This window comes from Aquarana catesbeiana, linkage group LG10, assembly GCF_042186555.1.
Source record: "Aquarana catesbeiana isolate 2022-GZ linkage group LG10, ASM4218655v1, whole genome shotgun sequence".
Taxonomy (NCBI): domain Eukaryota; kingdom Metazoa; phylum Chordata; class Amphibia; order Anura; family Ranidae; genus Aquarana; species Aquarana catesbeiana.
The window spans coordinates 19,245,938-19,264,594 of record NC_133333.1 but is presented as its reverse complement, the minus strand read 5'-3'; the positions used below and the strand labels follow the sequence as shown (position 1 = coordinate 19,264,594).

At 42.2% G+C, this 18,657-nt stretch overlaps 1 protein-coding gene across 1 annotated transcript in view; it reads left to right on the top strand.

Annotated features, from left to right (window-relative positions):
- LOC141110414 (uncharacterized) overlaps window positions 1–18,657 on the top strand; it is a 77,484-nt gene that overhangs the window by 21,074 nt on the left and 37,753 nt on the right. The window contains exons 4-5 of the mRNA XM_073601752.1: window positions 8,028–8,159; window positions 14,441–14,563. Of these exons, the coding sequence (XP_073457853.1) occupies window positions 8,028–8,159; window positions 14,441–14,563 (255 nt within the window). The remainder of the gene's footprint in view (window positions 1–8,027; window positions 8,160–14,440; window positions 14,564–18,657) is intronic.

Below are 18,657 nucleotides of genomic sequence, written 5' to 3'. Positions count from 1 at the left end.
CACCGTGGGCCGCCATATAGGCATTTATCATCGTTTCAATTTGGATTATATCCGGTTTACAGTATTAGACGTTGTCCCGAAAGACCCCCGAGGGGGCAACTGGGACTGCGAAATTTTAAGACGTGAATCCTTGTGGATTGAGCGACTTAATGCATGTGTCCCTCCTGGTATCAATGAGACACATTCATATAAATATTTCCTTGAATAATCTAGTTATAATTCGTTTCTTTTTCCCCAGTCCCTGCCGTAGCTCAACCATTTACACATAAGGGATCTCCAACAATAACAAATCAAAAATAAAAAATCGTTTGTGTGTACATTCATATAACTAAATACATCAATTATCGCATTCAGCAAAATTCTTTGAACTTTATCAGACTCCAGGTTCTTTCCTTAGGACCATATACTGGTGGACTCTTTATTTATATAGTCAATGTTTTTTAATGTCTTTGTTTGTGGCTGACTTCATTATTCCAGTAGATGACTTGCTGTTTCAGTTAAAGTTATGTATATTTAGATTGCAATTGTTATATATTGTCCTGGGACGGGCTGCGATGCATGCCTCCGCAGCTGTGGGCGGTCCCGCTGCTGGAGACCATGCACCGCCTCCCCCCCTCCCAGTTTATTGTTTTGAAACATCATGTGCACCTTAATGATTACTTAATTGCACCTGCCATTCTGCTCTGAGGGGATGTGAGGAGTTTATTCTCCCCCTGTGGCGGGTTTGCGTTCCTCCGGCGGTAGCCTGGGCTCTTCTGAGCTCAGCCGCCGCTTCGTTTTGACCAGTGCCTATGCACTGGCCGATGTTGAGCTATGCGCCTGCGCTGGACGCAGTGCCCGCACCTGCGCAATAGTGGAGGATCGGACCCGGAAGTGTATGCGACGGTTCTTTCCGCCGTTTGAACTTCCGGGTTGGAGGCATTTAAGATGCCCAGACCCAGCTGCTTACAGCGTCTGACGGACACCCAGCACCGCATCAACGCTACCTGGAAACCCTGTAAGTACTTATTGTACAGTCTTTATGCAGGATAGGATTACCCATCACCTCTGTGTGTTTTCCCTCCCTGCTAAACACGAAAAAGAGTTTACCATATGTGCCTACTTTTAACCTCTCTTCTATGGGTTTATATCCCTTATAGTGATTTTTTGCGACGACATGGTGTGGCGTTTTGGCCACCCATGTTAATCTGGGTGTCAGCAGCCTTTAGGTCTGGGTTCTTCACAACAACGATAGGTAAAAATGCTTTTACCATCTTAAACTTTCTCTCTGTTTACTTTGTGTGTTTTTTAACTAGGTATGTAGGGATACTTGCTGCATTTCACATCCCTCACTCCCTTCCCCTTCCCTACCCCCTTCCCCCCCTTTTCCTCTCCCTCCCCCCCCCCCCCTTCCCTTCCCTTTTCCTCCTTTTTCCCTCTCCTCTTGTTGTTCCCTATTCCCTGTTTTCTCCTGCCTTTCTCTTTTTTCTTTTCTCTCTACCCTTTCTATTTGTGGTTCTTTCCCTTCTTTCTCCTTCCCTTCCCCTCCTTCCTCTTTCCCCATTTTCCCTCCCCCCCCCCTCCCCCCATCCCTTCCCCTTTTTTCCCTTTCCCTTCCCTCTCCCCGCTTTCTCTCTCCCCCCTCCCCCTTCCCCACTTCCACCACAGTTCCTGTCCCTTCCTACCTCATTCCTCCTTTCCTTTTTTCCCCCCCTTTTTTCCCCCTCTTTTTCCTGTTCTCTTTTTTCTCTTTTCCCTCTCTGTCCCCCTCTAAGAATCCTCCCCCTCTTTCTTTGTCCTTCCAGCCATTCCCTTAGCACTCATCCCTCCACCTTCACTCCAACACTCCCGGGTGTTCTTTATCTAGACATACCGACTGATTGTTTAAAAACCTTATCCCATTGAATTTTTCATAATAGCATTACCTTAATTTGCCTCCCTGGCCCGCCCCCGGGGGAACGCCTCGTGAGGGCGTCTCACAAATATCGCTCCAGAGAACCGTTATGGTTATAGTTTGGTGAGTGCAATTTTTAAACTTCAAATTTCAGATATATTCTCCAATACCAACTATGTACTTTTTGTAAAATTATGTATGTTTTTTACTATGTTGATACTGTATTGTTCTTTACTCTCATAGACTATATACTGTTAGACGCCTCCTGAAGAAGCGGCTGTGACCGCGAAACGTAGAGGTCACGTCTGCAAGTATCACACCATACAATTTCTGTCCATATATTTGTGTGGGCATTAGCTATACCAACCCAGTATCAACAATGCTGTAAAACAATTATTATTGTCTATGCATGTCATGTTATGAATATGTACAAATGATGTCCCCTTTTGGACTTTTTTATCATGTTTTGAAATAAATTTATGCTTTTTTAACTCAAGTCTTTTCTTATGGTACCGTAATAGTCCGTTGTTTTTGTAAAAGAGGCAGGACATTATTGGAGAGGTCCTTGCTCTGATCCCTCTTTTCACCCTATTTTCTGATCTTAGTCATATTTAGGATGATGGTACCCAAATGTATGTTCACTCTTTTTGTAAACCATGTGGCATACCCATAAATTCTTTCTTGGAGCCTAGGAAGATAAAATCTGTTGTGCGACACTGTACACAAATAAAATTGTTCTTTTTTTCCCATAATTAAAGGTTTCTTTTGGTGGTATTTGCTCACCTTTGCGGTTTTCATTTTTTGCGCTATAAATAAAAAAAGACCGACAATTTTGAAAAAAATATTTATATTTTTTACTTATTGCTATAAAACACATCCAATAAAAAAAAACATAAAAAAATCTATTTTCTTCATAAATTTAGGCCAATATGTATTCTGCTATATGTTTTTGGTAAAAAAAAAACCCAATAAGCTTATATTGATTGGTGTGCGCAAAAGTTATAGCGTCTACAACTATGGGATATTTTTGTGGACTTTTTATTTTTTATATTATTTATTTACTAGTAATGTGGCGGTCAGCAAATTTTAGCCGGACTGTGACATTGTGGTGGACAAGTCAGACACTAAGTGACACTTTTTGGGGGACCAGTAAAACCAATACAGTGATCAGTGCTAAAAAAAAAAAAAAAGCACTGTCACTGTAAAAATGACATTGGCGGGAAAGGGGTTAACATCAGGGGCGATCAAAGGTGTGCTCCTAGGAGGTGCTTTCTAACTGTGTGTGGGGGGGGGGGTGCTGTGACTGGAGGAAGACATTGATCCATGTTTCTGCTTAGCAGAAACACAAGATCTCCATTTTCCTCCCTGACAAAATGGCGGTCTGCGTTGTTTACATAGGCAGATCGCCGTTCTGCCTATCCTCTGAACTATCGTGGGTGGCCGGCAGTGCACCCCAGACATCATGCACAAAATCACAAACAGGTACGTGGTTTTGCGCAGCCGGTCCGCTCTGCTGCAGTATATATATGCGGTGGGCTGTCCAGAAGTGGTTAATACATAATTCACTGCCAGCAAGACAGGATTTCAGGGGAAATCTCTCTAACCACAGCTAGTTGTCCATGTTTGCATGTCTTGTGCATGTTGGCTGAGCCAATGCAGAAATGACAGCCCAAATACAGTTTTGGTCCAAAAGAAACCAAATAGGATGGAGGGGTGGGAGATGTTACGTCGTGGTTAGATTATTGTAGCATAGCCGTATTATGCAATGTGCAAAATCTATTTTTCCATCTGGGAACTAAGGTATTTTAGAAGTCACCCACAGTGAAATTTTATTTTGTGCTTTACCATTTAATAAAGCCCCTGAAGTTATGTTTCTGTTTCTGGAAAAAAAAGAATTTTTTTTAATGTTGAGCTACAAATGAAATAATGTAATTTTTTTGAGTTTTTGTATGAACTGTAAAAAAAAAAAAAAAAAAAAAAAAGAAGAAAAATAAAAGCTAAAGGAAAAAGGTAATGATGGTGTTAATAAAAAAGCAATTGGGGTTAAAAAGGGTTTTTAACTTTTATTCATGTGTTTATAATAGGTTTACAATTTACAATGAATAATTTATGAAGAATGAATACAACTATAGACAAATAAAACTATTGAAGAGATAAAGAGTAGGTCTGAGCTTTCGGTATTTGCAATATAGCCAGGGCTGTGGTTAAAAATCACGGGGCCCCGTACAGCCTATCTAATCATTATTAGCAGACACAAACATAACAGAAAACCTGTGTGAATTAGCCCTTTCTTAATTGTTTTTTACATTAAAAAAAAAAAAAAATGATATATATTTTTTTAAATGTAAAAACTTTTTAAAATTATTTTATTTTTACAATTTATTAGAATTATTGTTTAATCATAATTTTTTTTGTACAATTTGTTATTTTTTTACAGGACAGGGAAGCCTGCAGTGCCGCAGGACTGGGGGGGAGGGCACAGTGACAAGGGACACACACGGTGGGGGGGGGGTCAGAAGAAGGCAGAACAGGGAGGGGGATCAGTGCTGGGGAAGCAATTACAGGGCTGATATCCTGTATCTGTGTCTCTCCCTGCAGCAGGTGAAAGCTGGCTGGAGGGGGTGAAAATGGCTTTCAGCTGCTGCAGAGAGCCGCACAAGGCATCCTTCTGTATATTGCTCTTCTGCCTGACCACATGATTCACCCTGCTATTTGGGCCCCCCTGTGTACCCAAGCCCCTTACAGAAGAACTGGTGGTCCCCCCCTATCAGCGGCCCTGCATGTATGCATGTAGCACTGTAGGCTCCATCAGGAGATCTGCTCCCCCAATGCAATCACTGGAAGAGCTTATCTCCCAGTGAAAACAATAAGCAGGGCTGATCTGTGTTCTGATGGATGGGCTTGCATAGCCCAGGTGACAGTTAGAGAGCAGAGGCAGGAGCAGGATCAGTGCTAGACTATTTTGCACCCCCAGGCAAGACTAGCTACTTGCACTCCCCCATTGCCAAAAAAATAAAATAAAACTTCTGAGCTTGTTCAAATGCATTCAAAATTCATATATGTATATTTTTATATATTTATAAATTATCTTTTGTATAAATATATGAATCAGGATACACTTATAAGGCTCCAATAGTCCCATTTTCTCTCTTTTTTCTATAGGAAGACTACTAACTCCAGTCTAGGGGCCCCTCTATAGAGAGACTGCTACCTCCAGTCTAGGGGCCCCTCCTATTGTAGAGTGACATTTGAATGGAAAGCCCCTGGGATAGTAAATCAGTTCAGAGTGCATGACAATAATGCAGGAACACTGTGCTCCCCCCAGCAGTTTATGTGTTAAGGTGCCTGCTCGGTGTGTGTCCTGTATGTGGTTTGTTGAGTTGACTCTATTGAGCCCAAACTGGCTCTCCCCTCCTGCACCTCCTCCACATATATGGGCGCCAGTCAGACCTATCAGTGTAGCCACAGGGCGGCATGCAGAGCTTGCTATGTGGAGAAGGGATCGAACTCCCAGCACGAACTGGCAGCGTTCCCAGTGGAAGTAAAGTTGTGCTAGGAGTGGAAGAGGACAGATTACTCTGCTGTGACAGGGCTACAGTCAGCACTAGAGAAAACAAATGCAGTTGACTGCCCCTTCTGTGGCCGATGCCGGAAACCCAGGACAGCAAGGCAAACCAGCAGTCCTTGGCTGCGTCCTAGGCATCAGTGCACCCTAGTCGGCTGCCTAGTTTGCCTAGCTGGAGCACCGGCCTTGGGAAGGAGATGCCCCCCCAGCTGCACGCTCTCCATTGCAGCACCTAAGGCAGGTGCCTCTCCTGCCTCTGGGTTGGCCCAGCCCTGGATCGACTTTTTCTTTCAGCAGATGCCTCAGGCAGTTCAGCATTGATCCTCCTTGTTCTGCTCTCATTTGACATTTTTGTATCTGAAAAACATATTTTCTCTTTCCTTCTGTTTCAGCACATTGACCCAAGCAGTTTAGAATTTCTGTGCTCTTGATTGAAATCCTGAACTCTACATACTATAGAAACCGGTGTTACAATATGACATCTCAGTCTACTGTCATTGATTACAGTAGCTTTGTTAGTTCCAAGTCATTGAGTTTTCTCCTAAGGCTTGTCAGGACCTTCTCGACCTTGGGAGAAGTTCAATAACATCAAAATGTAAACAAGTAGAGGAGTGCAGCGTTATATCATATGGATCTATTAACAAACAAATGGCCCCTGCCCCCACCTATAACTGGCCTTCACAGCAAGGAGCACAAGGAAGGGCAAACGCATAAAAGTACAAAAATAAAACATTCTCACCAACCAGTCTGCTGACCAACCGAATTCACCTGTCCAACAGTCTACGTTGGGCAGTCTGTTTTTAACGCAGACCTGAACAGAGCCCTGACCTCAATCCTACTGAACACCTTTGCGATGAATTTAAATGCCCATAGCAAGCCAGGTCTTCCTTTCCAAGTACCTGGCAATCCTCTTTTGGCTGAATGGGTACAAATTCGCACAGACACACTCAAAAACTATTGTGGAAAGTCGTCCCAGAAGACTGGAGGCCACAAAATGTGAAACTCCATATTAACAGCCATGGTTTTTGAATGAAATGTCCTACAAACTCATATAGGTGTGACAGTCAGGTGTCCACCATTGACCATTTACTCACCTGGTAATAACTTTTTCTGCTGGTTAAAGTGGAGTTCCACCCACTTTTACAATTCTTCAGCATCCCTCACTAAACTGTGCACTGCAAACGAATTGGATATTTTTTTTTTTTTTTCTCAGCACTTACTGTATATCTGCTGTATTCATTTTTCACTTCCTCCTCCCTGGCCGCGGCCCATCGCATCATTTCCTGCTTGCAATGCCTTCTGGGAAGGGGCGGCAACTTCCTCTGACACTGCCGTTGCTATGGAAACCTGACCTGAAACCTATTACACTGCTTGTGCTGCACTGAGCATGTGCGAGATCTGCAAGGATGAGATCCAGGAAGAAATACAGTCTGACTTCAGATGCCCAGACTTAAGATGGCCACGGCCTGATGTAAGTTTATAAAATAACAAACTACTGCTATAAACTAACAAAACAGACCTTAGTTTACAGACTAACTTTACTAGAATACATTAAGCTTGTAGGGGTATTTGTATTTAAAAAGTATAATTTCGGCCGGAACACCACTTTAATACGTTGCACTGGGGCTCTGCTAAAAATGCAAGTGTGATTCCAAACAGAAATAGGAATAAAGAACATTCTTTTCGATCTGTAGTCCCATCTTGTACATTTTATGTCTGTGTGAAGAACTTTGGAGGATAGTAAGAAACTCAGATTTAGGACCCATATCTGGTATATTGTCTGGTGACTAAGATAATACAAGAGAATGTCTGATACCGTCAGTAAAACCTTTTCCTACATGTTTAGCTAGTAGTAGTTAGTTATATTCTGTGGAGCTGTTCTTTGAGATTGAAGATGTTTCCCCACTTATCCAAGGTCCATTGGATGTTGGGAACATTCCCCAACATTTATATATTCAAATATGAGTCACCTTAATCAAATCACATCTTTGTTACACCTTCATTAATGTAAGGTTTATTCAGAAAAGACACAAATACCACATCTCTTAGTTTTCATGGCACCATGGATATTGGTTTACGTAATTAGAGCAGTGTGGTTTCACAAATCCACACCACCCATGTGTTTGGACAATCAGAATTTGCCTTGACACATAACATGACACCATGGCCATGGAATTGCCTCGTTAGCCCTGGCATAATGATCACATGACTTTGTTTGTAAATAAAAGGTTAGTGTTACTGTTATGGTTCATTATTATCTACTCTCATGTTCCCAGCTAACAAGGGGCCTTTTTGCACACAAGAAGAGGTCCTGGTTAGTTGAATGGGACTTCTCTGACCCTCATGAGCCATTTAAAGCCATAACACCCTTAAAAACCACCCAAATTTTGACCCTAATGCATTTTGGCAACATTTCAACAATACAAAAACTGATGTTTAAGGGTTAACCCAACCCAAAACCTGCTGAGCTTACATAGAGCCATAAAATAATGTTCTGCTAATTAATAACACTTCAAAATTGTCTTTGAAGAATACTTTTGTATCATACTTATGTTTTTTTTTTAAACTAACACTATCATGTTCTAACAGTGCCAGCTACCAGTTTCCAGGTCAATGGACTTGTTTGCCCATCATGTGCATCACAGTCCTTGTGTGATCAACAGACGAATATAAAATGTACTGGCAGTGAGCAAACTTGCATTTTTCAGCCTTCCACATTAGGTATTTCAACATTATTTTATGTTTGTATGTAATTATTTACTTTAATTAAAAAGCATTTGACATGAAAATACATTCCCAACCACATCAAAATTAGTCTTTAACCCTATCGGTGCTTTGCAGTGATAGAGATGCACGAGGCTTCCATCTTTATTTTGGAAAAGCTTCTGTTCTTCAGCTGTATGACCATCGGATCAGTCTGCCTCCATGGACAAATGTATACTGAACACCGGATGCTACTCATTATAGGCACCCAATTCTCTGATGCAATCAAGTAGCATTTCATATACTGTGTGTATATGTTGGTGACACAGGCATCCAGTTCTCTAATGCCGCGTACACACGGTCAGAATTTCCAACAACAAATGTTTGTGAGCTGGTTCTCAAATTTTCCGACAACAAAATTTGTTGTCGGAAATTACGATCGTGTGTACACAATTCCGATGCACAAAGCTCCACGCATTCTTGGAATCAAGCAGAAGAGCCACACTGGCTATTGAACTTCATTTTTCTCGGCTCGTCGTACGTCTTGTAGGTCACCGTGTTCTTGAAGTTCGGAATTTCCGACAACATTTGTGTGACTGTGTGTATGCAAGACAAGTTTGAGCCAGCATCCGTAGGAAAAAAATCCATGGTTTTGTTGTCGGAATGTCCGATCGTGTGTACGCGGCATAACAGTGTATTGATCGACACTTCCTGCTGACACCTCCGATTGTGGAAGGGAGTTCCACATCTTTACCTCTCTGGCTGTTATAAAAGCCCCTACACAGTCTAAGGTTAAATTGCTTCTCATCCAACTTCACTGAGAGGCCACGTGTCTTCTTAAGTGACCGGATACTGAATATTTTTTTCCCTATGCTAGGATCTTCATTTAAATATTTGTATATTGTGATCATGTCACCTCTTAAGCATCTCTTCTCCAGGGAAAATACATTTAGTATGTGTAGCCATTCCTCATAACTAAGATCCTCCATCCCCTTTTTAGCTTTGTTGCCCTTCTTTGCATTCTCTCCCATTCCAACACATCCTTCCTAAGGACTGGTGACCAGAACTGGATGGCATACTCAAGATGTGGCCAGATCAGAGTTTTATAGAGTGGTAGAAATATAGTTTTATCTCTTGCGTATATCCCTTTTTAATGTATTTGCTAGTAGTCTGTTGGCTTTGCTTGCTGCAGCTTGGCATTAAATGCTATTGATGAATTTGTTACCTCTTAGGCCCCCCTTTTCCATCCGCGATCCCCCCCCCAGTTTGGACCAATGTAACTATGCATATACCATCCCTGTGGAAGCTGGAAATCACTGTAGTACCACTCCCTCCATTAGCTCCAGTGCCGAGCTGTTGCCCTGCATAGTCTTCTCTGATTTGATGGAGTGCAGAGATGGGATGGTGATGGTATGAGCTCCACCTCATCCATTCTGAAAACAGTTTGCATTCATTGAGAAAAGCAAACACATGGCAGGGGCACTAGGGTCACACATTGAATGATGGTTTATGAGTATATCCACAACAGGCAGCTCACTACTCATATAAATGTGCATGAGGAATCCACAAAACAAAGTCATTCAGGAGCAGTACATGTTACCACCAAGGTCACAAGAACATCAGGCATAGCGGTAAAAAACACAGTTTATTTATCCAAATGGTACAGTCAATATATTGCACATAAAAGGTTAAAAAGTATTGCCAGCTTGCCAAATCGAAACAAAGCGATCACATACCCTCATACAGCGGAGTCAGGGGTGTATCTAGACCTGGACTTGTGGTATGGGGAACTAATCCTGAATGTCACCTCTGTGACTGCTGATGGGCAGAGGCAATTCCGGTGTCTGCTAGGGCTCAGACTACAGATAATCAGGGACCCGGGGTGACCCCGGATATGAGGTCACAGGTTGGCGGAAACACTCCAAGAGAAAACAGGTAGATATAATGATAAGAAAAGCCATAAGGCTTTGTAATGCAGCGCAGCAAAAATTATCCCCATTCAACTGAAATGAACGCAATGCACGCAGTTGTGGTGTGATAGTGTACTCATTAGTACAGCAAGCTCCTCCTAAGCTTTCTAGTTTTTTTTCATTCAGCCCGCTGGATTGAACTAAAAAAAATAATCTTACCGTGTGAACCAGGCTTTAGATCTCATTCATATGTTCTAAATGGCCATGGAATGGCAAATATACCATGAATACCTACAGCCAGATGTTCCAAGTTTTGTCAGCTGCTCAGCCTGAGTGATGGGCTGAAAAGAGCCACTGCTGTTAACATGTATCTGCACATCCAGTGGTCCCCGTGTTTAAGCTCCGGGGGGACAAAGCAAAACACATTGGGGTGTGGCCTGGCGGTAACCCGGGCTAAAGTAGTCTCTCCCATCACTACTACATTACCATAGGACTCTGTGAATGTGCGGCACCAGGGATTTTTTTTCTCTCTTCCCTTCATTGGCTACAGGAGCTGGAATGAGCTTCATCCCTCACCGGCACTCCTGCAGCACATTCGGTATCCTCTACATTAATCCCCACATCGATTAAGCCTGAGCGACACACTAACAAACCATGGGTCACAGTGGTTACCGGCTGTTAGGGCCAAATTTCTGACCCTGAATGCAGAGAGATTTTATCCAAAGGGCAAAAACATATCCCTACCTGCAGGTAACCACTGGATGTGCAGATATAGGTGGATACATGTTTACAGCAGCAGACAGCCTTGGCTCTTTTCAGCCCATCACTCAGGTGCACAGGCTGAGCAGATATTGGAACATCTGAGATCCCGGGTGCAGGTATTTGGAGTATACTTGCTGCACCATGGTCATGTAGGATGTATGAATGAGACCCAAGACTGGACTTTAGCTAACCTTACTGTGCAAGTTGAGCAGGTGCAAGGGGCAACATATTGTGGTGGGCAGTAACTTCAGTGATTTATTTAAACCTTAAAAAACTTTGTCCTAAGAAATTTTATGAAATGTTTTCAGAGAATATAAAAAATATATATATTGTCCACTGCCTACCACAGGATGGTGCCCTTTGCACCTGGTCAAAATGGTTGGCTTTTATTCAGATTTAAACTGTAGTAAACCCAGCTTTTGAACTTGTACCTACAAGTAAGCCTATAATAACACTTATCTGTAGGTACAGTGAATATCTCTAAAACTTGTGGTGTTTAGGAGATATTCACATGGAAAGCAGCAAGTGATGTCACCGGCGCATCCGCTCTAAAGGGACGGCATACAGCTTGGTTGTACTTCTCCTGGGGAGGAGCGGAGTTCATTCTGCACTTTTGTGACCCATTTTTAACCGACAGCCAGCTATAGCCCGCTGTCAGTTGACATCGCTCAACAGGTCCAGGCTGTGGAAAGATCCTAACTTTAAAGTCAGAATTTACACCCTTCCAACGGTTTTCTCTTGGAGTGTTTCTGGCAGCCTGTGACGTTACATCTGGGTCACCTCCTGCGTCACCTCTGGTCCCTGGTTATCTGCAGTCTGAGCCCTGATAGACACCAGAATTCCCTCTGTTCATCAGCAGTCACAAAGGTGACCTCCAGGATTAATTACCATCAGTGGCGGCTGGTGCTCAAATTTTTTTTGGGGGGCGCAAACAAACTGAAAAATTCTGAAAAAAAACATCAATTGCAGCCTCACTGTGCCCATCAAAAAGTGCCACTGTGCCCCATCAAATGCCGCCACTGTGCCCATCAAAGGTTGCCACTGTGACTCCCCCGCCCACTCGCTGTCTGCCCAGGACTTACCCTGTCTTGGTGGCGGGTCAGGCAGCGGGTGACGGTGGCGAGGTGTGGGACCTTGCACCAGGTCAGGCACGGTGAGCTGTGTCCTCCATGCGTCTCCTCCCCCCCTCTTGATAGACATCCAATCGCAGCACCTGTCCTTTCAGCCAATCAGATGACGGGTAACAGACTCTTTTCTAACACGCCTCCGAGTTCACCTTTTTTGAAGCCTATTAGAGCCTATGGCAAAACCTTTACACAGAGCAGGTAAGTATAACATGTTTGTTATTTTTTTAAAAATAACAAAAAAACAAACCTTTTACTACCCCATGAACTACTTGCCGCCCGCCATATAGCAATATGACGGCGGCAAACTGGTTCTCTTATCCTGACTGGACGTCATATGACATGATCGGGATAACAAGCCGGCGTGCGCCCGCGGGGGCATGCATCGCGGCGATCGGAGGTGCTGTGTGTCACTTTGACACACCACATCTCCGATTGTGGTAAGGAGCCTTTGATGGAGGCTTCTTACCACTTGATCAGTTGTGACCAATCACAGCTGATCATCGTGTGAACCAGGAAGTGCCGGTAAACGGCTTTCCCCAGTTCCTCGGCTCTCCCTGTCAGAGGGAAGGGTCTAATCAGCACATTGTTTATTAGTGCAGCCCTCATCAGAGGTGCCCATCACCTGCCAATCTCTGCCTATCAGCTGCCAGCCTGTGCCCAATAAAGAATGCCTGTCAATGCCCATCAAAGTTCCAATCAGTGCCCATCAAAATGCCCATAAATGTGCCAATCAGTGCCCCTTCAGTAATGCCTGTCAGTAGCTCCTTATCAGTGCCGCCTATCAGTGCCATCTATTAGTGCCCATCAGTTCCGCCTATCAGTGCCCATTTCAAAACGTTTTTAGTTTGTTTACCAAAAAATAAAAACCCCAGTGTAGATCAAATTCCACCCAAAGAAAGTTCTATTTGTATGAAGAAAATGATAAAAATTTCACATGGTTACAGTGTTGCATGACCGCGCAATTGTCATTCAAAGTGTGACAGCTGACAATTGTCCTGGGCAGGAAGGGGGGAAGTGCCCGGTAATGAAGTGGTTAATGTGCAATATATTGACTATACCATTTGGATAAATAAACATTGTTTTTTACGGCTATGCCTGGCGTTCCTCTGACCCTGGAGATAACATGTGGCGGTCCTGATTGACTTTTGATCCCTTGAGAAAATGCAAAGTGTTCTCTGATTAGTGCCCATGCCAAGCGAGTCGCCTCCTGCTTTCAGAATGCAGCAGAGCAGCCAATCAGCCCGGGACCTGGAAGTTAGTGGAGATCACTGGATTAGAGCGGTCTACTACAGTGATTTCAGCTTCTAGCAGGATCCTACAGGTATAGTATATACATAGCTGCATTGCTCCAAGCTGGACCAATGTAATTAATAAATATGTGCAATTCGTTTCGTTTCAAATTAATTTTTTTAAAACGAATTTCAACAAATTAGTTAATTTTGAAACAATGGAAATATACTGTACCCGAATTAACGAAAATCCATTTAACAAACTTTTCCGAATATTCGTAAATTCGAATATTCAAAAATTCCTAAATTCGAATAAAATTCGTGAATTCTAAAAAAAAAATCGGAAATTGGTAAATTGCAAAAAAATCTGAAATTAAAAAAAAAAAACAGAAATTCCTAAATTCTAAAAAAATTGTAAGTTCGGAAATTCGATAAAAAATGGAAATTTAAAAAAAAAAATCGGAAATTCAGAAATTCGAAAAAAATCGGAAATTTGAAAAAAATGGAAATTCTGAAAAAATCGGAAATGCGAAAATTCGGAAAAAAAACCCCAGAAATTCAGAAGTTCGAAACCCCAAAATTTGAAAAAATTCTGGAATAATTACAGTTACTACCTATTAAATTATAGGTATTGGAATTTCCTTTCAAATTTGGCTGTTAGTGAACGTAACGAATACGAATTATCCGAAATAACGAATGGCACATCTAAACGAATGGAACGTAACGAATGAATAATAATAAATTACAATAATAATAGTAAAGATGATTTATTATTATTAATTTGTTCAGTTCCATTTGTTCCGATGCGGCATTTGTTATTTTGGATAATTCGTAACCTCTGATAAATTCGTCTTTGTTACGTTCACTAACAGCCAAATTTGAAAGGAAATTCCAATACCTATAATTGAATAGTTAGTAATAGTTAAGTTATTATTAGTTAGTTATTATTTTAGATTTTCGAATTTTCGGGTTTTCGAATTACGAATATCTCCGATTTTTATTGAATTTCTGAATTTCAGATTTTTTTTTTTTTTTTTTGATTTTTTCTAATTCTCGATTTTTTTCGAATTTAAGAATTACGATCATAACTAATGATCCAAAAAACGAAAAAACAAAAAGACGAATGAAATGAAAACAAACAAATTTTTCGGCAGTGCACATGTCCAGTAATTATAAAAATATATCCATACCTGGAATTCTTCATTATCGGTGATTTTATGTGTTACCTGAAAAGTGTTTCTAAATTTCTGAGATTTGTTTGTTTTCTTCAGGAACTGTGATGGGCTGCGCAACTTCAACCCTCTGTGATCTGGCAGACTATTCCTATATTTCTACAACTGACAAAGTAGAAATACAATTTTATTGTTTCCCTGCAACCAGCAGCACTGCAACAGGTAAGAAAAAGACTATTCCGTTGTGCCTATGAAGGTTCCGATGTGCGGAGGTCATGGTATATCTAGTAGTAGTTAGTTGCATTCAACTGGCCTTGAGTAACATTATAGACGTTTTGCAAATCATTCAGGCTACCCCTTCAGGACATACCCCAGCCTCAGTCACCTTCATAGGCATGCGCAGAGGGTGTGCCAGGTGTGCCTGGGCACACGCTAATCATTAATTGCAGTCAGTGGTGGTCCATCCATAAGGGGCGCAGGGGCACCGCCCCCCCCCCCCCCCAATCCATGTGCCCGGCCCCTAATCTACATGGACGCATGGATTCCAATACATTGTTTTTTTTTTTGAAGCACGTGATTAGAGCCAGAGGATCTAATTGGCTTCAAAAAGGGTGGGCTCGGGGACGCAGTGCACTGCGCCCTGAGCCCACCCAGTTGTGTGACAATAGCGATTGAACACACTGATCCTCCTCTTAGACAATCAGGAAGCAGGTCTTGTGACCCCTCACCCAACTGGCTGAAAGGACAGGTGACCCTATTGGATGCTTAGGAGGAGGAGGGAGGAGCCACACAGCAGAAGCGGCCTTGATGCAAAAGAGGAGGAGAGGACACAGGAGCCACTGCCCACCGTCTGTAGGAGCCAGCAACCTGCCCATAGGAGCCCATACCTCCCAACATTTTGAGATGGGAATGAGGGACATCTATTAACAAATGTATGTAAGCATAAGACATGCTTTTAAGAAAAAAAAAACAAAAAAAAAACAAACCCCATTGGAATCCATGCGTCCGGAGCCCTGCATGTAAATTAGGGGGCGGGCGCATGGATTTGGGGGGTGGCGCTAGGGTTGCCACCTTAGTGGCAATCCTAGTCAAACACTTTAGCGATTTTTTAATTTTTTTATAAACTATACATATATTTTGATGTTAAATAAAATTTCTAATCATATGGAGTTAATAAGAAGAGTCCCTCTTTACATCAGTGGCCACAGAGTTCCCGTTTTACGTCTGAATTCACAAAGTTCCCCTTTTACTGTAAGGAGAGACTCTGCAGACTCTGATGTAAGGGAGAACTCTGGGGACTCTAACATAGGGGGGGCTCTGAGAAGCCTGATTTAAGGGGAACACTGAGAACTCTGATGTACGGAGAGGAGTCTGATGTAAGGGGGGACACTGTGGCCTCTGGTGTAAAGGGGAACTCTGATGTAAGGGGTGCTCTGAGAACCCTGAATTACCTTAGTGTACTCACTCAGAGGCAGGAGAGAGAAGGGGGAGACTTCAGTCACAGACAGGGATGGATGGTGAGCTCACTCACCCCTTGGCAGTCACTACCTCTCATCTAGATGTATCTGGAAGCCATAGTCTGGTCTGAATAATGTGCCGGGTTTCAGGCGGTCTGATATCACAGTCTGGTGAATCCTGGACAGATGGCAACCCCACTGCTGGAACAGAGCCTTGGGGGACATGCTCAGTTTGGTGTGAATTGCTAGAGTTTTTCTTTTTCTTGGGAGAGTACATGTGATCAGCACAGGGCCAATCAGAACTGTCCAGACAGAGGGTCAGGGGTCCTGCAGCCTCATAGAGCAGTCAGAGTAGAATGAAAACTCCTCCTACAAGCTTTAACCAGACACTGGTAGAAGTGATATAAAAATCGTAAAGTCGCGCTAAAAGCTAAGGGTGACAACAGGCAAATGTCTGGAAAGCCTCATAGAGATATGAGGATGGGTAGTGATCACTGAGTGAATAAATTATAATGAAGTACTGATCAATATAAATATACACTCTAAAAATAAAAATAGCATCTAATAGATAGGACACAGATATTGTTTACTATGTCCGTAAGAAATAATCAATATTACGTGACTCAATCAATGACAGGTGAGTATCTCAAATATCAAAAAGAGTAATAGTGTGACCAATCTTGAACTATGGAAACTAAACCATAATTTATATAGAAAAACAGTGCACAAATACAGAAAAATAGACCCAAAAAATGTTCATGGCTCAAAAACAACAGTATTGATTAAAGTCCATCCATGCTAAATGACATGCATGAAATAAAGCTTGTCTCCAAGTGCTCTGTGAATATTGGAACAAAAACTTGCTGTGGTGAAAATAGGGTGCGTAGACAGACCTCCACCTCTTGAGAAAAATGTTGCCTCTTACCAGATAGAATTGGTCTCTTAATTACAGGAGACCCAGAGGGCGGATGGCTGCAACCCCAGCCAGGGATCTTTAAAGCAGGCGCTCAGCGTCCGAATCCAGGGACTCCCTCCAGCTCACAGCAGCATAAATGGAAATGTCCCCATGCAAAAAACAAAGTGCTCCACATAGCATAAAATCAGTGTTTTATTGAATATAAAAATAAAGATTGCACTTACAAAATCGTTGTTGTTTAAAAGCATATAGGAAAAAGCCGGCCAGCTCCAAAGTAACCCGTGTCTTCCGGGTATGTGAATCGCGGTGTCGTCGGGACGTAGCTCCTCCTCCCTACGTCGTTTCGTCACAATGTGACCACGTCCTGTTGTGACGAAACGACGTAGGGAGGAGGAGCTACGTCCCAACGACACCGCGATTCACATACCCGGAAGACACATGTTACTTTGGAGCTGGCCGGCTTTTTCCTATATGCTTTTAAACAACAACGATTTTGTAAGTGTAATCTTTATTTTTATATTCAATAAAACGCTGATTTTATGCTATGTGGAGCTGGAGGGAGTCCCTGGATTCGGACGCTGAGCGCCTGCTTTAAAGATCCCTGGCTGGGGTTGCAGCCATCCGCCCTCTGGGTCTCCTGTAATTAAGAGACCAATTCTATCTGGTAAGAGGCAGCATTTTTCTCAAGAGGTGGAGGTCTGTCTACGCACCCTATTTTCACCACAGCAAGTTTTTGTTCCAATATTCACAGAGCACTTGGAGACAAGCTTTATTTCATGCATGTTATTTAGCATGGATGGACTTTAATCAATACTGTTGTTTTTGAGCCATGAACATTTTTTGGGTTTATTTTTCTGTATTTTTGCACTGTTTTTCTATATAAATTATGGTTTAGTTTCCATAGTTCAAGATTGGTCACACTATTACTCTTTTTGATATTTGAGATACTCACCTGTCATTGATTGAGTCACGTAATATTGATTATTTCTTACGGACATAGTAAACAATATCTGTGTCCTATCTATTAGATGTTACAGGGGGTCCCCTAGTTACAAACATCCGACTTACAAACGACTCCTACTTACAAACGGAGGCAGACAACAGGAAGTGAGAGGAAATCTACCCCTAGGAAGGGAAATTCTCTCCTGTAAGAGCTATTATGGGGAAAAGGTACCTCCACCGATGCTTTATCACCAAGGCTTGTTTCCACAACAACCCAAAATTTTCAAAATCCAATTGTCATTGGGACAGAAAGTGAGGTGAAATCTTCTGAACAGGGGCAAAGACAGCAAAACAAATGTTACAGCGGTGTTAACCCTTCCCTATGCTATCCAAAAAGCTTAAAAATAGTTTTTTTGGCTGGAGCTACACTTAAAAAATGTACCTGTTTCGACTTACAAACAGATTCGACTTAAGAACAAACCTATAGTCCCTAACTTGTTTGTAACCCGGGCACCCCCTGTATATTTATTTTTAGAGTGTATATTTATATTGATCAGTACTTCATTATAATTTATTCACTCAGTGATCACTACCCATCCTCATATCTCTATGAGGCTTTCCAGCCTGTTGTCACCCTTAGCTTTTAGCGCGACTTTACGATTTTTATATGATTTATGGTTTACTACTTTTTAGTCGCAGCTTATGCCAATTAGTGTAAGCGCAATATTTGTTTTTTACTGGTAGAAGTGACAAGACTGCTATATACTGCTGATGAGAAAAAGGTATTTAGCAGTTTATATTTACTAAAATAATTGCATTTCCATGTTCTGTGTATTGCGGGAGACCAGATATAGTGAATGCAGAGTCCTGGGTTTAATAACACTCTTTATTGTTTTTTTTCTTCAAATGAAAGCAGTGTAAGCACTTGAATTGTGATGCCTTATACTGGGGGAGGGAGAATAAATAAGGAGCCGATCAAATGGACTGCAGTGCAAAGGACA